Raw genomic sequence first — 27,102 nt, forward strand, 5'->3', positions numbered from 1 at the left:
TAATTGTAATGGAACGTTGTTTTAGAAAGAACGTCTAATAATCCATGAGATATGTTAATGAGTAACAAACCATGCCGAAGATATATCAACAACGTGGAAGTTATAACTGCTTAAGGTGGTATGGGAGTCTAAAATAAAAATGATAGAATTTGTTCATACTTTGCCAAAACGTAGTATCTATTGATATATGTTGAAAAAAAATAATAAAAATGATAGGTCACCGCGCATTATCTCAAGCTACAGGACGTGACAAAATGACACATTTTGTATGGATTATACAGGGAAAAACACCATTTTGTTATTAGAAACTAAACAAAATGATAGAATTGTTAAATACTTAAGGAAAAGATAGTTTTCAGACAATGCTTTGAGAATATCAAAAGAAAAGATAGGGGCACCGTACGTTTTTTCCGGCTAAAATACAAAATAGGAAAATTCCATGTAGAATCCTTCAGAAAATGCACTGTTTTAGAGTTACTTTCCCTTAAAATGCCAATTTAAATATTTTTAACAACCAACAAAAAATAATCAACATTGGCAAAGATATTGAACAATTATAAGTTATATTCTTATAAATTGGTTCTTTTAAATGAACATTCACATTTAAAATCTTCATTCCTGCATCAAATTTTGCTAAGTTGATAGAAAATCTGGACCTTTGGTTCTCTGTTTTTTACAATCCAAGATGGAGGAAGACACCCATACCACCTTAAGTGAAAATTAAAAGCTAATGTAATACAAACTTTGAAGAACTTATGTATCAAAACTGCAAAAAAGTAATGACGAACCAATATCTTAGTTTCGGCTGTTATAAACCTTATCCTTTTTTTCACTACTATAATAAAGTGCCCGATTTCTGGTCTAGTAATAAATTGAATAATTAACCAATGTTCACCTAGAAGACTAACAGCCAACTATATAGTTATCTCAGGTACCAGGATTATAATTTAATACGCCAGACGCACGTTTTGTCTACATAAGACTCTGCAGTGACACTCAGATCGAAATAGGTATAAAGCCATACAAGTACAAATTTGAAGAGCATTGAGGACCAAAAATTCCCAAAAGTGTCGTCTCAGTGGCATTACATTAGACGTTAACCGAATGCACAAGACGCGCTTTTCGATAATGTATGTCCCTTTAAATAACTAACTGTAAGAATATTTGAAAACTCATATTATTACAGCCGATTGCAGTGAGTGTGTAGGCAAAGATAATATCTTTGGTTAGCTTGCTTTCTAGCTGAAGCGTGAAGTCATTATTTGGTTAGATAAACTACCCTCCTTTAAGAGTAGACTAGTCCGACAGATAACCAATCGAGATGTCTGTAGGACTAGGCTTATTTGAAAGGATGGTAGTATAACTTACCTAGTAATAACTTTACGGTTCAGCTAACAAGAAAGCTAACAAAAGATATTACATTTGCCTAATCCCGCAAAGAAATCGGCTGTCACCAAAATAAATCGTATAACTATACTGAAATACACATCCTTACCTCTGTTGGATCCTCGACATAACGCATTTCAAGAACGTTGACATATGCACTTCTAGGTCTGTTCGTTACTTTCACCTTCAAAATATTCAAATACAGAGTGCGATTATTGACCTTAATACGGAGGAAGAAAATCTGGATTTAAAGCGGAAAATAATTAAGAAGAAAAAATCCTAAATAAAAAAGAAAACAACTGTAAAGAGGCTTTTTAATATGAGAAATAAAAGACGAAGTGAAAAAAAATAAATATTTTAAACCATTTGAATTTTCTTACTTAAACATTTAGTTTTTATCGACATAAATAACAGGCTTTTTCATTTTTTTTTGATAATATTAATATAACGATGTAATGATTAAAAAGGAAAGGCTAGACTCAGGAGGTTGCTAAAAACCATGATACGAATAAACAAACGCCACTGTGACAAAAATGAAATAGACACATTAATAAACATATTTCCCCCCGTTCATTTACTTGCCGACATCTTTTTTCGTACGTAGTGACCTTAACAATGATATCCTTAAAAAATGTGATGGGGGAATCGTGATGACAGCAAAGAGGTACAACAAAAGGAAGATGTTATTTACCGATTCTGAATGGGAAATCGTTATTCCACAAATCATGTAAGAATTATTGTGACAAAGTCTTATTTACAATTGGAAACATATAGGAATTATTCAACACAGTTATATATTATCTATCATCACCCTTATTTTCAAATGACTTAGTTTAGTAAAAATGCATGCATTGATTCATTAATTTCTGTTATATTTTAATCACAAATAATCGTTTCATGAACTTTAAAGTCTATGCAAAAAAAAAAGAATATGTATATCAATATGTTTATCTCTGTAATATACTACTACAATCATTTTTTTTACAATATATAAAATACCTAACGCCAATTGAGGAAGTAATGAGAAGTGAATTAAGGTGGCTAAGCATATCTGTAAGAATAAAAAAAAAATAAGTCGACACAGCTTAGTTTATTCTGAGAGAAGTGATGACATATTCATAGGGAAATCATGATGAATGAACAAGCAAGTCAAGCTCTGACTGAAGGAAACCTACAGATCAAGAATACATATTTTTTTTTACAAACGACAAAACACAGTATGGTTCCAATAGACTAAAAAGTTGTTAATGAGTAAATAACGTCACACGTGTTCAATCAAATCGAGGATATGCTACATCAATTATTAACCTTTGCCAAATGTTTTCTAACATACAAAGAAAAAATTTCCTTGAATTTGACTTCAATATGTACAGAAAAATAATACTCAGTCCAACTGTAACAGAAATAACAATTCTATGGATTTCCGGACTTTGACTGAATATTGGAATGCATCAAAATCAAACTGTATAAAACTACGAATTGGCAAATGAGAATGCTAAACGTTTGGTATTTAAAGTGTATTTTAAATCTTGGCCTGTTTCTGAAATTAGTTCTAACATACTTTTGATTTTTAACACTGTATACCACCATTTCCCATGTGAAACTATAATTGTTTTGAAAAAAATATTGAACGGCAAAATTATTTTATATTAATTCAGATGTGACGTTAACATGTTATGACGTCAAAAACGCGAAGCAATGCATGTGCTTTGTAGATTTGATAGATGTTTTTTGTGCTATCTTGTTCAATATCTGTTTGTTTTGAGATTGTAACACAGTGATGACTGTTAGACCAATAATTTGACTATATTTTGACTATTTTACCTATTCTGTCTGTTTTCTTCAGACATCGTTGTAAATATAATGGAATTTGACGCGACTGTCATACAAGTGAGAGTTTTCGCGCTATAAAACCAGGTTCATTGTAACATTTCCTACATTTGAAAATGACGGTACCAAGTCAGGAATATGACAGTTGTTGTCCATTCGTTTGATGTGTTTTGTGATTTGATTTTGCTTTTTAATTAGTGACTTTCCGTTTTGAGTTTTCCCCGGACTTCAATATTTTTGTGAATTGACTTTTTAATGATTTTATGACAGTTCTTTACGGACAAGTGTTGGTATTGTTTCCAACACCGATAACAACATGAACAACAAGCTCATGTATTTAATATAAATTAACGCTAATAAGAATGTCGTCTTTTTTTAAAGTATGGTCAGACAATTTCATTTTACCATATAACTTGCTTGCAAAAACAAACTAAAATGTTTTACGCCAATAGAGGAAGAAATGATCAAGTAATGAGAAGTGAATTAAGGTAGATAAGCAGGTCTGTATCAATAACAAATACTTTAGTCGACACAACTTAGCTTACTCTGAGAGAATTCGAAGTAATGACATTCATAAAGAATTCATAATGAATAAACGGGCAAGTCAAGCTCTGACTGACGGAAACCTACAGATGAAGAATAACTGCAGCTAAATTCTGCTCCAAATATATCAAACTAACCTTCATGCAATGTTATGCACTTAAAAATGAAAGAGACGTTGGAATTAAACTAGATGTTTATGAAAATCTGCGAATCGTATTGGAAGGAGTACATGAGTTTGTACTAATAAATAAGGACTTTAATGCCAAAATGGGTATAACAACACCGGATAAGAGAAAACAGTGGGTACCAGCGTATATGAAAAATGAAATAAAAATGAAAATCAATCTATGGGTCGAATTTAGCAAACTCGAAAAAAAATTGAGCTTCAAAAAGGAAGCAAAGGAATCATTTAAGCACGAAGAGTTGGTCAGTATTGTATAAATCGGCAGCTGCACGACACAATCAAGCAACAGCGATCTACAATTAACATTCAAAACTTGATTGCTAGTAACTACAAAAAAAAGTTACACCGTTGGACAAAATACTTAAATACCATTTCGAACAGAACTGTTCAAAAAACATATACATACTAGAATTTTGTTGTTGTGAGAAGTTATCTAAAAATATAATGGAAAAGTCTGTCCAAACCTCAACATCATCATCATCTAGCACTGTTTCTTTCTGGGTTCGAGCTTTATCCTTATTCACGGCCATCTGAAAAAAAGGTCAATTTGCCGACCAGCTGCCATGCACAATATTCGTGTTGACTGATATGGTCATAAGGTATTTGAAGGACTTCATATTAGAATCGGTAATACATTATATTTTTTCTTTGAACAATCTTGTTCACAAGCGATAATAATGAAGGTTCTGTACAGTTTTCATTTATAGACATAAATTGTTGAAATCAGGTTTGGTGCAACATATTGGGTACCGTTAATGATATAAGTGGTTATATTTGAAATAACATTTCCAGAACAATCAATTCATGATGAATCTAAATGTATATCGCTATGAAATTCCTTCCCCTTTTCGATACACTTAGTTTCAAGATATATATCCCATCCGCACGTTTTAAAGTTTGAAAGACCGCCCGACAATCTTACCGTATTAGGCACAACTTTTGGGAATTTTTGGTCATCAATGCTCTTCAACTGTGTACTTGTTTTGGTTTTATATCGATTTTGATCTGAGCTTCACTGATGAGTCGTATGCAGACGAAACGCGCGTCTGGCGTATTAAATTTTAATCCTGGTACCTTTGATAAATATTATAAAAATCATTGTAGATAATTTAAATCTAACTGCTTGCATGGTTTAATCTTTACCATATATCTAAGTGAACGGAGTTTCGCTAGACTTTACATATGATAAATTAATAAGTTTTCATTGTCTCTCACTTTCATAAATATTTCAAGATAACATTTTTTTTAGCATTCTTATAATCCTAACGTTCAAACATAGAAATATACATTATATTACTATAGTACTATTGTTAACAAATTATAGTCAAACAGACTAACAGTCAATCAGCAGAGTAATAGCGACCCAGTCGAGTGGTTGTCATAACATTATAAACAATATCAGATTTACTGTCTCGTAAGTGATGCATGAAATCAAATATTATTAGGATCCAAAATGTGAATCCTCTCATATATCCATTGAAATATTAATATATAACTACACCATCATCATGTATCAACAACTACAATACATTTCACAGACAGGTTACAATCGCCTGGCATTCGATACAAATATATTATGTTTTATTAAGAAATAAAGTATTCACGATAAAATCAGTAACAGTCTGAAATGGCCTATATCCGTACTCGACTAATCTGATTTTTACTCGATCAGTCTGAATTGGTCTGAATTTTACTTGACATTACTCGACCCCATTCTTAACCGTACTCGACTGTACTTATTTGTACTTGACCCTTATCTTTGACATCGAAAATAGTCTGAAGTATTACTCGACCAGTCTGAAACAGTATTAACCCGTTTTTGACCTGTACTCGACCAATATTTTTCAGTCCTAATCATAGTCGACTAAAGGTCTGAACAATACTCGACCTGTCTGAACCATACTTGACCAAATAACCTGTACTTTTTTTTTTAAATTTTAACTTTTAAAATAAATTTCTTTTTAATTGATATGACAACAGCCACACTAGAATAAAAATATATGTCTGAGCCAGTGACAACTCTACAACAGATTTATCCATCGGATCACCAGCAGTGATGGTGATACATGGCTGTGTACATTATGTATATACAACTCGTCTAAACATCAACCCAACAATGTTTGATCTGTAAATTTGCTTTCGCAAATTTTTTGTTCTTCCCTCGTCGGGATTCGAACCCATGCTACTGAGATATGGTGACACCAAATCGCCTGCATCGTCCCGCAAGACCACACGACCACCTGGGCTTTATACAAACGAAGCTTTCGGTAGATGGGTGTTACCTTTCCATTTTCTGTGACTGTATCTAACATTAATTTGTAGGATCCTTTACTATATATAATTTAGCTAATCTGTAAAAATAATATCTCCATGCCAAATATATTATGTACTGTAGTACGACTCTAGATTTAAACTGACGTGAAAAGGTAACACCCGGCCACCGAAAGCTTCGAAATAGATCGAGCTAGCTTCATGGAATACAACGATAAGACGACCCGTGCAGATAGAATTCCGTTTGTTGTAACCTTCCATCCCGATTTTACAAATATTTCATCTACTATCTGAAAGCAGTGGCGTCTTATCGAATATTACTGTTCCTTAAAAGAATTTTTTCCATCACCTCCTGTTATTGCCTATCGCAGACCAAAAAATCTCAAAGACATACGTGTGACATCCAAAGTAAAGAAACAAGAAACTTCTAAATTTGGGTGTTACAAACAATGCGGTAGAAGCAATTGTAAGTGCTGTAAAGCCGCCAACACTGACCGCTCTTTCAGCAAGCACAGTAACAAAGCAGCGATACAACATCTATGTTACATCTAATTGCAAAACGGAAAATAGTATTTATATTCTTACTTGTGGAACTTGCATTTTTTGCAAGCTGCAGTATGTTGGTGAAACAGAAACTAAATTCAAGATCAGACTTAACAATCACCGGTCGTTTTATACAAAAGGAAGAAACTGTCCAATTACGAGACACCTCTTAAGAACAGGACATACTTTTGATAATATCACTTTTCAAATAATTGAGGTAAACCAAAATTAGGACTCAGAAAGGAAAAAACAGAGAGAAAAGTTCTGGATACATCAGCTACGTACTCTTGAATCTGATGGACTTAATGAGAGGGATGAAAAACAGTTTTACCCAAAACCAAAGAAATAAATCTTGAATTTATTCTATTTAACTAAAACAACTATTTGTTTAGATTTAAAAAATGTTATGTACAATAAACGGCAAAAATATGTTTTATATATAGACCATCAATAAATAAATATGTTAAACTTTTACACAAATTTTGTGTAGCTGAAGCTACAAAGATATTATTTGTCATGCATCCGATTTCACCTAGATAGATGCACACGCCCGATGAAGCTAATTTGTTGAAATATTGCGTGAATAATATATAAAATATAACAACTAATTTTATAACACTCATTAGTGTGTTAAAGTTACATTCTTAGACACTTATAAAATTTAATTTAGTAACTGCATCAGTTTATTTACAAACTGATCCACACCTAGATAGAATGAATGTTGATTGTTGCTATTTTAGACACTATATATATATAAATGCGAAAGCAAATTTACAGATCTAACATTGTTGTGTTGATGTTTAGACGAGTTTTATATATATATATATATATATATATATATTGTATAACTTATCTTCTTATCTTTCTATTTGTGTGTGTGTCGGGGGGAGTAAATCAAGTGTAAAATACTAGATTTTTACGATACACATAAAATATTTAAGTGATTGATTTTTTTTTCAGCCAATGCATACCTCATATACAAACAAGTAAATAGACTGAATCGTCGAAAGTTATCAGCACTTCAATTTTGGACGAGTGTTTGAACAGAATTGATAGGGAATGCAGGAACCCAAACAATGAAAGAGGGCGGCCATCAATGTCACCAATACCCCTACGAATGACAGGAAAACACTATCCATGATCATTCACACTTCTAGCAAGGTGTGTATTGGTTTTTTGATTCATTAACAACATAATTGTATAATGTCATAAAAGAACATTAAAATAAATGAAATATTATTGGGCTTGATATCTAAAAAAGTTATACATACATTAAGTAGATGATAACGGCTTTGTCAAAATCCACGACGGTAAAATTATCAAAAATTTGAAATGATCATTGAAATGATGTAAAATTGAATAAAACTGTCAATCAATAAAGGTGTCTCTTATATTCTTATATCCAAAACAGCTTTCCTTTTGTAAATCGAATAATTTTTCACTTTGCAATAATCATTTTACGGCCGATCATTTTTCATAACGTTCGCATGTTCACAGGTACCTGTTTCATTCCAATTTCGACGTTAAACACATTAACGTCATAAGTATAATGATGACGTCATACACATAGACGTTACGGTTTAAGAATAAAAATAACATTGTAAACTTTTAGGCTATATTTGTTAATAATCTCCGCTAACGCGTCGCCAGTAAACTTAATTTGCAACCATCAAATCCCCAATTGATGCCGTCGGAGCTTAAAATACAATACAGTTATCTCCTAATTTATGTGCATTTGGTTTAAAACAAAAATCTGTCCAATGTTTTGCCTTAAACTAAAGTAAAGCATGATAAAGATAATCAAAAGTCGTTGTCCACGGCCTCATTGTGACATACATTAAGAAATAATTCATAGTGGCTTGAATAAACAGTGATTTTACCATTGTTGTACCTTTATGCCGATATTATACCTTTCTCAGGATAAGATATTTGTCATAAAGGGCAAACCCGTGGTAAAATTGCAATATATTCAAGTCCCAATGAATTATTTCGATTCTAATGGGACAAATACAGCAATTGTTTTGTATCTGAGTGCTCTTGGTGGAGGTAGTATTGACCCCTTTTTGCCGTTCACATAAATAAACGCACTGTTAAATTGACGTAAAAGAACGGAGCAAACTGAATTAGTGACATACTAAAACTATTTATACATCAACATATTTAGATAGGTTTGGATGAATCAAAATGATAATTGTTACATATCGTATATGTATACAAAATATGGCTTTTTTAACACATTTAACATCGTTTGTTTACGTTTCCTTGTTGTGATGATTTTCGGTTTCCGAAACGTGTATTTTCCCGTAAAATGCTTATATTATTACGTTATCGTTCTATGATGTCGGCTAGCTCATTCATAAAAATATATATGACGCAGGAGTAAGCTCGGAACAGTCCAAACAACAGTATCATATTTTACCACGGGTGTCTACTCAAAGCGTTTGAAGACCGTCATGTTAGAATTAAAAATACATTTATTCAGATAAATAATATTATCACATAACGATATAATACAATCTAAATAAATATTCAGGATTCAGAAATGAGCAAATTTGCTTTTACAAATGTGTCTCTTATTACACAAATCATACACTTATTGAACAATACATAACTATAAATACTGGCATGCCCTGTACTAAACAATAGATAGATAAAAGTTGAAAAATGAAATAGTATTAAAAAATATATCTATATAATGCATACAGACTGAAATGCTTGGGTTCTTATACAATAATGAAGCAGTATATTCAAGGGTTAAAATGTTTGCTTTTAATAACGTATGTCAGCACTATACTAAATTGATGACATTTGTGTTCATCAGATAGAGTCGTTGATAAAAAAAGCGGAAATATGTGAGGTAACTTGAAATTAAAGAACTGATACAAAAATTGATAGCTCATGATCATTTCTTACATTTGGTCTTTATTGGATCAGATAACAGACAAAGTTTGAAATTTAGTTCTACGTCACCACACCAACAGTATGGATTTTTTTTTATACTAAAACTACTTTAACTACGACGGAATATGTGTGATGAACTCGACTGTTTATGACGTCTTTACACTTAATCGATTGGATGGTAGATGTGTACTGACTGATAATTTAGTCCTTGATGTATATTTTTTTCATTAGTTGTCAGTGGCTTTGAACTAGCTTTAAGTAACTGCGAGTACTCTCAGATCTGTACTTAGTGTTGTTTGGTGGTGGGATGTACAAGTACCCGGCCACGTCCACTTATTTGTAGTGTTTGTATTTTTATCCATCTGATGCGTTAAGCCTTTTTCAGCTGATTTGTATAGTTCGTTCTTATGTTGTACTATTACACCACTGTCCAAAGTAAGGGGAGGGTTTGGGATCCCGGCAACATGTTTAACACCGCCACAATCTCTATATTTGTGCATGTCCCTAGTCAGGAGCCTGTTATTTAGTGGTTGTCGTTTATTTATGTGTTACATATTTGTTTTTCGTTTATTTTTTGTAATAGATTAGGTTGTAAGTTTTTTCGTTTTACATTGTTATTTCGGGGCCTTTTATAGCTGACTATGCGGAATAGGTTTTGCTCATTATTGAAACCCGTACGCTGACATATAGTTGTTAATTTCTGTGCAATTTTGGTCTCTTGTGGAGAGTTGTCTCATTGACAATCATTCCACATCTTCTTCTTTTTTTTATATTGAATCAATTCGTAAAGGAGCATGAAGAATTTGACCAAGATGAAATCCTACATAGTTATACACTGTTATAAATTGTCACTTGGAGATAAAGAACAGCATTTAAAATGTGATGTTCCCTTGCTTTTTGTGGTTCTTTGTAGTGAATATATTGAATTTGAGTCATGAATGGATGCTAGATATCTTTTTGCATATATTGGTGACCTGTAGATTTTTCTTCTATCTTTATTGTGGTTTGTGATTGTTGTATAATTGACACATCCTTCACACTGATATAGTACAATATCCACGGATTTATTTTATTCAAACATAAAACAAACAAATGTTTATAAAGATAAGTATGATATGCACATTTTAATATGGACTACATGTGCTTCTAAAAGTTATCTTCACCAACAAGCTCTTTTAAATAAAACAACCTATAGATCTTAAATTAGCTAAGTTAGTACCTTAGTTTTAATACAATTACATAATATGTATACTGAATTCGATACTATCCTTTATATGTATTTTATTTATATTTTCTGTTTATTTTGAATAGAAACATAGTTTACTTTCATTCTGGTCCATATATCCTACATAAAAGTATGTCTCACACTCTCTTTCTCTCAACGATATGTTGATATATAATAAATATTATCTGAATATATAGTTGATTAGTTAAACTCATTTTGAACTTAGAAAATGATTATTCCAACACTATCAGTTAGTGACAGTGGCAACGAAATGTTGAGGTACCTTTTCAATTTGTATATGAATTCACTTTTGTTACTTCATGATATTTGTCTTCCGTGTTCTTAGAAGGTTTTCTTCTATAATCTGCGAAAACTGATCATAGGGTCTATCTTATATAGTTTTTTTTAAAACGTTTAAGGACCGGATTGCTGAGATTATTTTGTGAATAGTCACCAAATGATTATGAATATCCGCATATGCTACTCATGGGATACTGGAAAAAAAGTTGAGATTCAGCATATGTAACCAACGTTTACATATGTTTAGTCATGAAATTGAATCGCATCGTCTCTTCTGTTTAGCGAGGATTTCTTGAAGTCTGTTGTCTTTTGCTGTCTGCACAAAGTTTGTAGGTGTAGATTTTCTTCTTAGATTAGGCATTGTTGCTCTAAATCCTCCTCGCTTAAAATTGTTGTTTGTATTGGCCACTTTTTTCTAAAAGATAAAGTCAATTGCACATGCTCAATTTAATTAATTTAAATATAAGTGCTGACGAACAAAAAAAAATTTACTACCGAAAGTTTATAACTTTTGATGGGTGCGTTAAGCAGGTATATTTGATTTCATTTAGTAAATTAGGAAACTATTTATTTAATGGATAGTATAAAAATAAGAAGATATGGTATGAATGACATTGAAACAACTCTCTACCAGAGACCATACGACGTAGCAGATGTCATTGTTATTGTACATTAACATGAATTATGAAAAATGACTGTTGAGTGCATATATTGCTACCCAAGTTTGATATCAAGGAAGTAATTTGGTAAGGACTATATTGCCAGAACATATACCTGTATTTTGTCGATATTTTCGCACATTTCCCGACAACATTTGAATAACTCATCTACATTAATATTCTCTATAGAAAAGTGATCGGCAACCTCCTGAGATTTTCTTTGTTGAGTTTCCAACTTTTCACTTATAATTTCGATTTGATACTTCCCATTCTAGAAAAAATATGAAAAAACTACAATAATGACATTAGATAAATCAAAGTGGCCTTTTCATATCTTTAAATGAATCGCGATAATATATGTATTTTACGATGATTATCGTCAGTAATACTGTCTATTAATTTTTAAGATTTCTTATACTCCTTTTATGTATCAAAGAGCGGAGAACTATGACATCACTATTAATTATTATGTAGAAAAAAAACCAGCTTTAATAAGATAGTAACGTACTATAAGAAATTTGCATCATTTTAGAATAATAATCAGGAAAGAAATATGAAAAAAAATTTGAATGCGCAAAGCTCATTTGGTGATTCAAAATTCTTACACAGCTGATTTAGTACAAGTAATCTTGATGTACAGTTCAAAATATGCATATCAAATGTACATCTGTAAGGCTGTATAAAATCTGTAAAGCTGTATATAAACTGTACATCTGTAAACCTGTATATCAACTGTAAAGCTGTATATAAACTGAATATCTGAAAAGCTGTGTATGAACTGTACATCTGTAAAGCTGTACTTAAACAGTACATCTGTAAAACTGTATATAAACTGTGGATAGATATCGTATCACACAAGATGCAGTGGCAGAATCTATATGTTAAGCTTTTACACATATTCAAAAACGTGCAGTTAATGTACATTTTTACAGATTTGCAGTTTATATACAGCTTTAAAAATGTACAGTTTATATACAGTTTTACAGATGTACAGTTTATATACAGCTTTACAGATGTACAGTTTATATACATCATTACAGATGTACAGTTATATACAGCTTTATAGCTGTACAGTTTATATACATCTTGACAGATGTATAGTTTATATGCATCTTTAGATCTGTAACTCAAGATAACTTGTACTAAAGTAGTTGTGTAAATGTCACGAAAAATAGGAAGTTTGGGATGAATATCTTTTAGTCAGCAGTTCGACAACATCAATTATAACAAAATACATATGAAGAGGTTACCATACTATTTTAAACATAAAAGTGCCCAAACAATACGAAAATATTTTCGTAAAAACAAAGTGGTGATTGACTGGTTCACATCCGACTAAAGCTACAGAACCTATGTAAAAATAAATAAATATACAAAGAAAAAAATGAGAAATAAAAAGTGTCCTCAATAATGTAACTACTGATTAGACGTTTCAGTGAGCCTGTATTTATTTTTAAGTAAGCAATTTAATCATCAACCCTTTTTATTGTACCTGGATGAACCCAAAACACTGATCTTTAATCTGACATGTATCTGCATCAATTTGTACTTGTAATTCTGTTAATTTCTTTTTTATTGCGTTGAATTCATCTGTAGCTGGTTGGAGAAGACAGCTATTAAAGTATAGATAATCAAATATAGGTAAAAACATCTACAAAATGTCTTAAAGAAAGAATAAAAAACTGTATATATACATTGGATAAATACTCGTTCAATATGATAATGATTGCTTTTTACATATTGCTATTTAAAGTAAATTTAGTTTATTTAAAGTCAAATTTGTAAACTACATTCTCTACAACTTTTAAAGAAAACATTGACAGTAGAACGCGTTTTACTATGGCTTAATAATATCTACACGTGACATCATGAAAGAATTGTGGTTATAAAAAAAAACATTTGATCAAACACACATTGACCGCTTTGAGAAATATTTTGGTTATATTAATAAAGATTTAAAGATATACAAAGATAAATTTGCATTCAAGTACATGATCGCCACATACACATGATCTTTTGGGGGAAATGAAGGTATAAATACTGGATTCCCAACATTCAAGAATAAAATGCTAAAAATTCAACTCCTTAATCATATTTTAAAATACTCATAGCATAATACATATAAAGAGATTGCATACAGTTTCAAATAATTAGTTTCAATAAATAAAAAGGAAATTATCAAATTACCGTTGAGTGTGTAGCAAAGTATCATGAAAATCACAGACAAAGTTTAAGCATGATGAGTCTGACTTCCGTATTTCATGAACCAAAAACTCAAGCAAGGTAACTGTATCATCTATAGACTTGGTTTCTGATAGTTTCTGCATTGAACATATATCAAATCCAACTGCTTTTCCAGCAACTTTTCCCTGTTATCAAATAAATTTTTTATCACAAAATGACATTCTTGCATGATAAAAATGAAATAAGCTTATTTAATGAAGCAAATAAATTCATCATAGATACCAGGATTTAATTTTGTATTTACGCCAGACGCGCGTTTCGTCTACAAAAATCTTATCAGTGACGCTCGAATCCAAAAAATAAAAAAGGCCAAATAACGTACTATGTTGAAGAGCATTGCGGACCAAAATTCCGAAACGTTTTGTCAAATACAGCTAAGGTAATGTATTCCTGAGGTAGAAAAGCCTTAGAATTTCAAAAATTCAAAAGTTTTGTAAACAGGTAAATTATAAATATGACCATATCAATAATAATTTATATCAGCACCGAATACGGACAAATAAAAGAATCCAAAGTTGCATCAAAGTTTTATTGTGTTAGATCGTGCAAAAAGCTTTTGGACATGATAGCTTATTCCTATTTTGCTTTTAAATAAAATCAATCAGTGTTTAATTTCGCTTTGAATGGCATGTTTTGATTTGTTCTGAGGGTTCAATTTTATCTGTGTTTTTTTTTATCATTCTTTGTATTTATATGTGGTTTGGAAGACACGAGTTATTAAATAATAGATAGAACAAACCAGTGCTACATCACACAGAAATTCAAAATGAATCAGTGCTTAACAAGAAGCAACAAGAAATTTGAGTTGATGTTAAATACCTTGTTCATAAACAGTCCTACATGCAGTACATAACGAAGGAATGTTTCAAAGGATTCATTTGTCATCAACATATCGCAAGCAGTAGAAATAGTCTTTACATAGTCTGGGATGTAGTCGAGACTTTGAATTTCTCCTATCGTTATCATTGTATTTATCCACAGTTCATATTGTGGTAAACTTATCAATCGAGAAACAAAGTAGTCGGCTTTGCTCAGCTTCTTTAATTCTTCTGGTAATACCTCTCGAAGTGAATCGGCCTATAATTATAAATAATGTAAAAATAAAAACAATGCAAGATAAAAAAAAAATTATAGTCCAGAGAAAACGTTTTTTTAATATGAACGTCATTAATAATTATCAAAGGTACCAGAATTATAGATTTATACGCCAGACGCGCATTTCGTCTACATAAGACTCATCAGTGACGCTCATATCAAAATAGTTTTAAAGCCAAACAAGTAAAAAGTTGAAGAGCATTGAGGACCCAAAATTCCAAAAAGTTGTGCCAAATACGGCTAATGTAATCTATTCCTGGGATAAGAAAAGCCTTAGTTTTTTCGAAAAATTCAAGGTTTAGTAACAGGAAATTTATAAAAATGACAATATAATCGATATTCATGTCAACACCGAAGTGCTGACTACTGGGCTGGTGATACCCTCGGGGACGAAACGTCCACCAGCAGGTGGCATCGACCCAGTGGTGTTAATAGTTATTAGAGGTACCAGGATTATAATTTAATACGCCAGACGCGCGTTTCGTCTACATAAGACTCATCAGTGACGCTCACATCAAAATATTTATAAAGAAAAACCAAGTTAAAAGTTGAAGAGCACTGAGGACCCGAAATTCCAAAAAGTTGTGCCAAATACGGCTAATGTAATCTATTCTTGGGATAACAAAAGCCTTAGTTTTTCAAAAAAATTCAAAGTTTAGTAACAGGAAATTTAATCGAATTATACTCAGGTGGTCAGGAACTGTAAACAGTTTCTGGTCCACTTGTAACACTCGTTGTTTGGTTAATGGAAAACGGAACTTAGATGAAAATATAAACAAGAAAAATATAAATTACGCTGCAAATTAGAATTATCCTTATTCATCGAAGAGACATGGTTTTCTTCCTCATGTTATGTTTATTCCGTTTTTTGGGTTTTTTTTTTCGAGCAGTTGTTTTTAATAGAAAATACAGATTAATTTGAGATGTTTGTAATAGTTTCCCTTTTAACTGTGAAATAAAACAGGTTAAGGTGCAGGTTTACGCACTTTTGTTATAAAGTGAATGTGTATTTTTTTGTTATTGACATACTAATAGTGTTCAATTACTTTTTGCCCACATATACTACCTGTTTATGAATAAAAGTTGAATTCTGTCTAATTTTGACTGCTGTTTTAAGATTTTGTTTAGAATTGTGGCACTTTAGACATTTATATATATATAACCAAGGATTATCATCAAATATTGCTGCGGCTAATTTAGGAGATGCATAATACATGTGTTACCCTACCCCAAACAAAATTCTATTTTTTTTTCTGTTACATTTGTTTCTACCAAAATGTGAAAAAGGTACTTATATTATGAATATAGTTATTGATTTTAAAATATCCAATACCTCATCTGGATTTGGTAAATTCTCTTTCAATGATCGATAACTAGATAGTCCTAGTTCTGCAGTCGACCCTTGTCTTATCATTTCAATTAATTCGTCTGGGGACTTATGCATTTTGTTCAAGAAAATATCTATCCTCATTGCTTTCTGCCGTTCAACTATATTCTAAAAAATAGTATCAAAAATTGACATAACTTTATAAAGAACTCAATACATATCTTCTGATTATTTATTCTTCCTTTCCCTATTTATTCCCAGGTTGGTTTTGTCGAAAATCTATGTTGATAAAAAAAAATCATGCAGTGGATTTGATCAAATTAAACTCATTGCTATTTAGGTTTTTTTTAGCAACACAGTTATTGCATGCCCATTGCAACAACACTGCAATCATTATAACAAAAACATTAGATGTGCAATTGAATTATGCATTATCAAGCAACCTCAATTCCCTTTCAGAATATAAGAGAAACATTTTGGATGTCTGAAAGTGCAATTTTTCGTAAAAAGATGTACTGAGAAGGCAGACGAAAAACCAGGTCCAAATTGTTATCTTATACAGAAATTCAGTGAGATCATTAATTCTAATAATTCTAACTATTATCTTTAACACTTTACTGTTATGTACCATCAACTGGTTAATATACCCATACACAAATGACGTAAAGCAGTGAACCTTTGAAGAATTAATCTAGCTTCGTGAAGTAGGTATTACCTTTGTAACTGCAGACGCTCTTTTACTTGTATTTTCTTTACAGGAGAACAGTTTCTCTAACTCTGGATAATTTACTGGAACTTTATCTTTCATTTTCTTTATCTTGTTCCAAACACTCTTATCTATAATAAGAATTGGCTTTTAAACAGATGTTTTCTAACGAAATAAAATCATTCGTTTCGATTTGTCATAGACACATTGTCATCAGCTTACATATCTATTTATCACGAAATATTTTTTTAAATATTTTCCTTTGAAAAGAAATCCGGCCATAATGAGGTCAAGTAGTTAAAACGTTCTAAATATCAAATAAATTTATTGTTGTATGTATTCATTTCTTTTACACTTCACATATGGTCCACGGAAAAACTGGCTTTAAAGGGATAAAATTTGCGATGTCATTAAAGAACTCTCTCAAATGGTTTTCAAAATGAAGAAACGAAATGAATAATTTATTACAAAAAAAGTAAATCATTAGATTCGCCTTGATATACCTTTGATTGAGGCGATTCTTGCCCACGACAACGTTTTCATCTTCTGTCTAGGATCTGGAACATTTATAGGTAACGATGGTGTGGGTAAAACATTTGAGGTCGGTGGCGGTGGCGGCGGCGGCGGTGGTGGTGGAGGAGGACTCATGCACGTGGTTATTGGGGGTACTGCATTCACCTCTTCTGGTATCGAATCAAATGATGTTGATTCTGTATTTGTGTCTAATGAGGCAGTCTCTGACATTAATTCTGTTAAAGAAGAATCAAATATTAATCAGTATTGAACTGCAAGTATTAAAAATGGCATGCAATCAAGATGAAAAATTAGTAAACAAAAAGATAGGACTGGCAAAGGAATACAACAATAAAGAGTAAGTTTGGCAGGTTGCAAGTTCTTTTTCTTTATTTTTACAATCTCCATTGTCGTGGTATGGCAGGCTTGATGCCACGATTAAGATATTTAAACTTTTTAACAATATTTTTTTTCAAAACAGAATTAATATTCTTACATTGGATTGCTGCGTTTAATATACATGTACATACATACTATGACATGTAATTTCAGATATATGCATGAAAATAATTGCAGATATGTGTATGAAAATAATTGAAGATATGTGTATGAAAATAATTGAAGATACATGTATTTAAAAGTTTATATTCAAAGATATTGACGTTTATTTCGCGGTATGTGTTCTCTTAGTATATAGCAATATGCATTGTAGTCGTCTGATTTTACACTTATAGATTGCATCCTTTTCCCTTTCGTGACGTGATTGACTAAATCTTAATCGCAGAAACTCTTTTTTAATGCCACACCCCACTTTGTTTTGATTTGAAGATATGCCTTCCCTATAGGAATTTTGTGTACTTGTGTATTCAAATAAATTAACAGGTTTTGGAGCACCTGTAACCTATAATTTACCGCTTTCACTGATTCTGGGTGTTTCATCCTCTGTTTCTATTAGGCGTAGGGAACCTTCGTCAACTTCTTCACTGCTGTTTTCTGTGATAACGCTCATTTCATATGGCATGCTTCTGTGTCAATGGAGAAAAGCCAAAAGTTTTAATCAAGCGAGAGAGATAAAAGTCACGAGGGCAAAACATTCTGAAACATATTTGTTTTCTTAACTGTTTATCTTGGACTTGCATATGAAAAATTATAATACAAATACTTGCAAGTAATATTAGGAATTACAGTGAAACAAATAATTGAACTTACCAAAACTAAGATATTTGAAATGGAATTTGTTTTTTTTTCTTAATATTCCTAATGTAACATTTTTTAGACTTATTTCGTATGGAGGTGTCCGTAAATATATCTTAATACAAAAACGTGACTTTCGTCAATTTGACCTGCTGGTCTATTTGATTTTAAGATAAGCAATGTCAACACTGGAATTTCCTCTAGAAGATATAAATAAATGAAAACACAAATAGAACCTAATAAAACAGGTCAAAACTTATATCTTGAAACGGATGACAAAAATTTACATGCTTTTAATTGTTGTCTAAAATTTCTTTTTTTAAATATTTTTGAAAATAGCTTACTAAATTAAAAACCGCAAATGATTACAAATGAGAATAAAAAAAATTAGAATGAATGATATGCAATGTGTTATTGTGATCAATTCAGACGCTTGTCGTTACATCGATATTGTTCATCAGCTTTACTGACATTATAGTAGGTTGTAGATGTGAATGAGCTTTCCTAAAAATGATGAGCTTAAGAAGGTTCGCTACTCTGTTTAGAAATAACAAGCTTTTTAAAAGACTGTTATAAATTGATAGTATATAAATAAAGAAACTAAAAAAGCAGAAAAAAATGGAGGGCCCGTGTGCTTGTTTTCGAGATATAAGCCATTGAAAATTTGGCGGGAAATAATGTCTTAATTGAATTCAAGTGAATTGTCTGACCAGTACTGAATGTTACGCATATATAAGTCTGAATCTAAAATCTTGACTTCACACATAATTTTTCAGGCTTTTGGGAGTTGTTCAAATCAAAATGGAAGTTTCAATTTAAATTTAGTTTACCAGGAAATCCAAATGTAGTTTATCTACGAGTACAGTTTACCTTGTCCCATCGATAAACCTTACACAATAATGGTAAAAGGTTATCAAAGCATGTTTGATGTATCTAGGTAAAATTATGAAATCTGAACTAGAACGTATACCAACGATGTGTAAACACATTAACGAAGCCATTAAATCGCACAATATGGATAGTATAACCTTCTGAAAACAACTACTATGTGAAAATCATTTAAACAAAAATGCTGATGTCTGTTAATTTCCAGTTTGTAAAGTTTCGTAATATTTTAAATTTTAAGTCGTAACTCTCTCTGGCAGTGCTGTTCTATACGGTCCATTTTTTCTGTCGAGGCCCTTTTTGTGTTTATAGTACAAATCGTTTCATATTTTAGCTTCACAAAGTTTTCGTCTAAAGTGTATCTGATAAAAGTAGTGCGCAAAAACATTTCAGTTTTGACCAAGAACCACAAATTTTGCTCGTCCACATATTTCATACTTTTTCAGAAATATATATAACATCGTAAAAACGTACGTTCAAAGAAAATCAATATAGAAAGTCCTTTCTTAAGTGGAAAAATCACAAGCTCAAATACATCAAACAAAATAGTGCAGGCATTTCCTCATGTTGGAAAACAGTGGATGAACCCTGTATTTATAGCCATTTAAACCTCTATAGTGAATTATATTATATCAAATCAATGTTTTTTACCTTTTGTTTGTCACAAAAGAGTAGAGTAAGCATGAACCACAAGAAACAGCACCGGAAAGGTGTCTTCAAGTTCATCATTTGTAACAGTAAATATGATGTGTATGTATTGCAAAATGTATGATGCTTGAAATTATAAAAGAAAAATGTATATCTGCTACATATTTTAAAGGTATTTGCCTAAAATATGTCAACAAAATCAATTTCGTTCATTTTCCTACAGTTTTTCAACTTTTACAATTTTTTTTCTCAAGATGCAATATGTAACACAATTCCTCTCCAATTGCTATTATACCGAAAAGTAAAGAATACGCTATATGAAGAAACCAAACATATGTGTGGTTTTATGGTGGTGTCATTGTAAAGTTTTAGGGAAACTGTTATATTTTTATTCAAACTCTGCGAAAGGATTTAACGAAATTTATCTAATTATGACATAACAAATACGTCACAAATGACGAAATTGGGGAAATCGCTTTTTGCTGCAATACTATTAGACATTTCAACACATGTTTTCATAAAATTTTCACCATAAATCAGATTTTAGGGCCAAAATTATGAGTTAGTTAATGAACACGATTTTTTATACAACAACGTATATATCAGCTTTTAGCGTTGCATGAATATTTGTTGCACTGAAAATGAAGAGTTGTAGAATGCTTCTGAACTTTAATATCATGTTCTTAAGTTTTTCTGGGAAAAGACATGCTAGTATTCGGGAATAGATAAAATTGAATAAAAACGTTTATTTAGTGTGTGAAACTAAGATACAGGAAGGAACATTTGGCTTGCAACTGGTAAACGAGTATACTATAGTTAGATAGACGCAACAGGAGACACTTATAAATCAGTCAAACAGTTGTTGAAATGGTTTTTAACGTTCAAATAGCGTGGTATTCGAATATTAATCACTAACATTTCGGTGGACGTTTCCCTATATTGACACTTCCCGCACAATCAAATGAATACACGTCAAAATGAGTCAGGTAGCTATACTTCTATACTCCAGTCAAACTTTGAAAATGTCTCTCATAAAGGGTATTCAAATTCTAATTCCTCATCAGCAATATTCCTATATAATAGATTCGCTCATTGGGTTTTAATATTTGTGTAATAAGTTTTTATTGAAGTATCAGCTGCATCGTCTTTTCATTTTCTTCATGATTCAAAAAATTTATCGTTTGAAGATGACAGCCCAATTAGTGATTCAAAAAATACTGCTCACAAAATGTTTATAATAAGTTTTGATCAGTTGATTTGTACACGACGGAAGGTAAATTATTTAATTTTATTTTACCTATAACATAACTCAAAGTCGATATCATGTATTTGAATAAATATGCTCACTGACTGATTTGTTTAAATCGTTGTCAAGACTTGTAAATTCCAACTTGGCATTTCTTAGTTACAGGTTGACATTTTTCAGTTCCAACTTGACATATCTAAGATCTAAGTTAACATTCTGACTATTAAATTATGGTCAACTTGAAAAAGACAAATGTCAACTCGGAAGGGGAGGTTTTTTTTAAATGTCCCTACCGGTATTTCATATTTCATGACGCTACTTAGAATGACAGATCTCTGATTAAATCTGTAAATAAGGGCAACAGTAGCCCTCCTCATAGTATACCATCAGAGTATACCGCTGTTCAAAAGTTAGAAATTAATTGATAAAAAATAAATCCGGGGTACAAACTAAAACCGATGGAACCCTATAAACTATAAAGGAAATCAACGGAACAACATAACACTTATATACATCAAAAACATAAACACACAGTCATATAAACGGACTACTTGATAACAACTGCCATTTTTCTTACTTTGTACGGGACTTTTTAGAGCTTTCTTAATGATAATAAGAAATGTCTTGTTGAGGCTGTAAAAGTCATTCAACTAATCTTTTCAGAATTGTTATTTGTTAACTCGCAATTTATCATAAAGGTAAAGATATTTTTTTTTTCTTTTTAATTTCTTTCCAAACTGAGAAATCGCTGATTTAAATGTAAAAATCAATACAAAAAATCTGTTTTACCTGTTTTATCTGTGTGTCTTAAGCTATCTAATAAAGTTTGTAAATAAACAAGATAATACCTAATACTTCAAATTACCTATAAATAAACCGATGGTAATTCAGACAACCACATGATCAATTCTATATTTATCTTTCCCCATTTTCTATTTTTACATGTCTCGTTACAGAAAGCTTTTTGGAAATATGCTTTCATTTTTCATAGTATAATAATATATTATCATTTTATTGTTTAACCTATACAACGGATGAAACATACACGAAGCTTTATTTTCAGACAATTATTGAAATTTAAAATCAAATTATTTTTTCATAATTTTAATAAGAAAAGTACTCGGAAATACCACAGGTCTACTAAATCATATTGTGTATTGCATAGTAGATAAGTATATATACGATAATAAATTAGGTCAAGTACATCTTTATGGTTGACAACAAAATACATAGACATGATTTTTCTCTTCATAAATTAAAATTAACCATTATGCAATAAAGATGATAAAAAAATATATTTATTGGGATTGAAAACCTAAAAGGAATGATACACACATTTTCATAAATCAACAACTCAAGAACACATATAAAACATGTATAAACAAAATTGAAACATTTTTAAACTAATAGTGATTACTACGTCTTCAAAAATACAATCTCGAGTCGTATTCCTAGACGGAACGACATTTAGCACTCGTCATGCATATTTGTCTTATATCATTGATTATGCGTCGACATCATGCACCTGGACATTCAAAATTTGTTGAAATAGATTAAATACATAAGCAGTAATATACAAAGGTTATAATCATACAATAAACATAAATTTGTATATAAATAAACATACATATGTACGTAATAAAAGAATTTGGTAATTGTAATTTTTGTCGAACATCCCCTTTATACTACCAACTTACTCGGGCTTATTTGCCACGGCATTGACATTTTTTCAATTGGATATTCATTTATGGAATTCAGTTGATTTTCATTTTTATTAGGTACAAAAATATACAATATAATCAAAAATATTGGATTATGGCTTTATCATGTTTATTTACCTATACACATTACTTTAAAAACACCGTAGGAAACATTTAGATGGGAAACGTTCATTATTTTCATTAATGTATTTGAAATACACAAAACAATTTGTTTTTATAGCCTAAGATGCTAATAATTGTCACATTTACCTATTAATTCGATTACATTTGGATTGCTCACCCTATTTTGTCAATAAATAGAACTATAAATGACTGTTAAATATACGGGAGGTTTGGAGAGCTATATATCCAGGTTTAAGTCACCCTTTTCTTTGGAAAAGTCAGGAATATGACGATATGATGGTTGTTAAGTTTGACTTTGTCAATTTCTATGGACTTCCCTCTTTTGCATTAATCTTCGAGTTCGGTACTTTTTGTTATATTTTGTTTACGTATTTGCCTACATATTTGACAAATTTGTGATTAAGCATGTAGGTGTAACATCACCATTGATTTTCCCCTATTAGTCTTTGTTATATTTGCACTTTTCAAAATATGTGCAGAATTTATCTTTGTTTCAAATGAAGAAATACTTGGCATGAGTAAAGTTTTATCCTGTCCAGTACCATAGAAAAAAATGCACATAACATTTCATTGCATATAAGAAAATAACCATCATTGGAAGTTAACCAATCAAAAGTCTTTCCTTATTATATCTGTGTACAAGGTTTAGTCATCATGTTACCTCTAGATTACAAAATTTTCTATAGAAATCCCAAATAAAAAAAAAATGGTGTTTTGAAATACCCAAGACATACATTTATGACACAGAAATGTTTTTACTGCAATTAAATGTAGGATTAATAACCTACAACTGTCAAATTCAAGGGAATACATGTATTTATTTTTTATACAACCGGGGGAACGTGCCATGATTTGGTGGTATTACACCCGTATTAAGAGTATTCTTTACGTGTATTAATTTCAATGATTTACCTGCGAATTACCAAAACATCAACATCCATTTTGGCCTTTCAGCTCAGAAAAAACCCTGTCATTACAAGACATACATGTACTCTTTAATAATATTTTATGTCTTTTTGGAAAATTGATTTGCCTTCACTCCCGCCAACATGACTTCACTCTCCCATTTTTTTTACTTTTCTTCCATTCATTTAATCTCACTTGTTTACATTCTTTCACTTCCTCCCATTTGATGTATCATTGCTTATCTACATTCCTTCACTTTCTTGCTCGCTATTTTTCTCTTGCCATTTTCAATTGCAGTTTTACTCTCCGTCACCCTGCTCGAGCCATGTCTCTCTCGTATTGAACCTGTTATTATTTTTGCTCAGTCTAACTCTCACTCTGTCACTAACTATAAAACTCACACTCTGTTACTCACCATGATCTCGATCACACCTTCGCTTACTCGCGTTCATTGGAGCCCTCTCCACCCTCTCATGTTCATTGTTTCTCATCATACTGTCTCCTTGTACAGTCATCACTCTATCTTACACCCTTCTCTTTCACGCTATTACCCTTCTGTCTCTTCTACCAAATCACTCACCCTTCTTTCTATCACTTAACCATTCACTCACCCGTCTCTCTCTCACTCAATCATCCTTCTGTCCATTACTCACCCGTCTCTCTCTCACTCAATCATCCGTCTGTCATTTACTCACTCGTCTCTCTCTCACTCAATCATCCTTCTGTAACTTACTCACCCGTCTCTCTCTCACTCAATCATCCTTCTGTCACTTACTCATCCGTCTCTCTCTCACTCACTCACCCTTATGTCACTTACTCACCATCTCTCTCTTCAATCATCCCTCTGTCACTTACTCACCCGTCTCTCTCTTCAATCATCCTTCTGTCCATTACTCAACCGTCTCTCTCTCACTCAATCATCCGTCTGTGACTTACTCACCCGTCTCTCTCTCACTCAATCACCCTTCTGTCACTTACTCACCCGTCTCTCTCTCACTCAATCATCCTTCTGTCACGTACTCACCCGTCTCTCTCTCACTCATTCACCCTTCTGTCACTTACTCACCCGTCTCTCTCTTCAATCATCCTTCTGTCACTTACTCACCCGTCTTTCTCTTCAATCATCCTTCCGTCACTTACTCACCCGTCTCTCTCTCACTCAATCATCCGTCTATGACTTACTCACCCCTCTCTCTCTCTCGCTCACTCATCTTCTGTCATTCACTCACCCTTCTGTCACTTACTCACCCGTCTCTCTCTCACTCACTCACCCTTCTGTCACTTATTCACCCATCTCTCTCTCTCACTCAATCCTCCTTCTGTCACTTACTCACCCGTTTCTCTCTAATTCACTCAACCGTCTGTAACTTACCCGTCTCCCTCTCACTCATTCACCCTTCTGTCACTTTTTCACCCGTCTCTCTCTCTCACTCAATCCTCCTGTCACTTACTCACCTGTCTCTCTCTCTCACTCAATCCTCCTTCTGTCACTTACTCACCCGCCTCTCTCTCTCACTCAATCATCATTCTGTCACTTACTCACTCGTCTCTCTCGCACTCAATCATCCTTCTGTCACTTACTCATCCGTCTCCCTCTCTCTCACTCAATCCTCTTTCTGCCACTTATTCAACCGTCTCTCTCTCACTCAATCATCCATCTGTCACTTACTCACCCGTCTCTCTCACTTAATCACCCTTCTGTCACTTACTCACCCGTCTGTCTCTCTTCAATCATCATTCTGTCACTTACTCCTTCCGTCACTTACTCACCCGTCTCTCTCTCACTCAATCATCCTTCTGTCACTTACTCACCCGTCTCTCTTTCACTAAATCATCTTTCTGGCACTTACTCACCTTTCTCGCTTTCTTACTTAATCATTCACAATTCTCTCAACCAGTTTCTCTATTACTCTAACTCATGTGTCATTATATAGAGAGACTAAAAATGAAAGAATAAAAAGAGAAAACGAACATATTAGAGAAAAGAGAATATATACACAATGAAAAAAGAGTGAGAAAAAGAGCAAGAGGGAATGGAAATATAGAAAGATTGACAGAGAGAGAGAGAGCCAGAATAATAAAGAGAAAGAACGATTAAAAAGAATGATTGAGAGAGAGATTCATTCAAAAATAAGTTCTTCCTGGCCAATTTAAACTCAGAAAAAGGTGCAAGAGGGAATGAATATATAGAAAGATTGACAGAGAGAGAGAGAGAGAGAATAATAAAGATAAAGAATGATTATATAGAAAGTTTGATTCAAAAATAAGTTCTTAATGGCGAATTCAAACTCAGAAAAAGGAACGGCTAAGACAGTATTGTGCTCCCCTCGGTCGTCGCTGTATATTTTAACAGTCCATTGGCGAGAACACCACTGCATATCATGATATAAGTATTGTGGAAGGGTTGGTCCACTCACCTTTAGTAGTCTTCATTAGGTAAGAGCGCAAATAATTTGTAATCTAATTGAAACATTTTATTTAAAAAAAAAAAACATTTATTATGCGGTGATTTTTTTTGGGTTTTATTCTTGCAGTTTAACTTTTAGGAAATAACTCATTTATATGTTACTTTCAATTGCATTTCAACAGTCTATCACGATAATAAATTTATTATAATAGAATACAAATGTTTCGTTTTTCTTAAAGTTCAAA

At 32.0% G+C, this 27,102-nt stretch overlaps 1 protein-coding gene across 2 annotated transcripts; it reads right to left on the bottom strand.

Annotated features, from left to right (window-relative positions):
- Positions 1–9,213: 9,213 nt before the first annotated feature.
- On the bottom strand, positions 9,214–22,566 carry LOC143042001 (inverted formin-2-like). 2 transcript variants are annotated; one of them, XM_076214202.1, is made up of 10 exons: positions 22,490–22,566; positions 18,640–18,752; positions 17,718–17,963; positions 17,224–17,345; positions 16,515–16,676; positions 14,906–15,163; positions 14,030–14,211; positions 13,335–13,455; positions 11,958–12,113; positions 9,214–11,598 (listed from the first exon to the last, which is right to left on the bottom strand). In XM_076214202.1, the coding sequence occupies exons 2-10, from the start codon at positions 18,746–18,748 to the stop codon at positions 11,431–11,433; spliced, it is 1,524 nt and encodes a 507-aa protein (XP_076070317.1). In that variant the 5' UTR covers positions 18,749–18,752; positions 22,490–22,566; the 3' UTR covers positions 9,214–11,430. The 2 variants fall into 2 exon arrangements, with proteins under 2 accessions (XP_076070317.1, XP_076070318.1); XM_076214203.1 differs by lacking the exon at positions 22,490–22,566 and adding an exon at positions 18,937–19,077.
- Between the last annotated feature and the right edge of the window lie 4,536 nt (positions 22,567–27,102).

This window comes from Mytilus galloprovincialis, chromosome 8, assembly GCF_965363235.1.
Source record: "Mytilus galloprovincialis chromosome 8, xbMytGall1.hap1.1, whole genome shotgun sequence".
Classification (NCBI taxonomy): domain Eukaryota; kingdom Metazoa; phylum Mollusca; class Bivalvia; order Mytilida; family Mytilidae; genus Mytilus; species Mytilus galloprovincialis.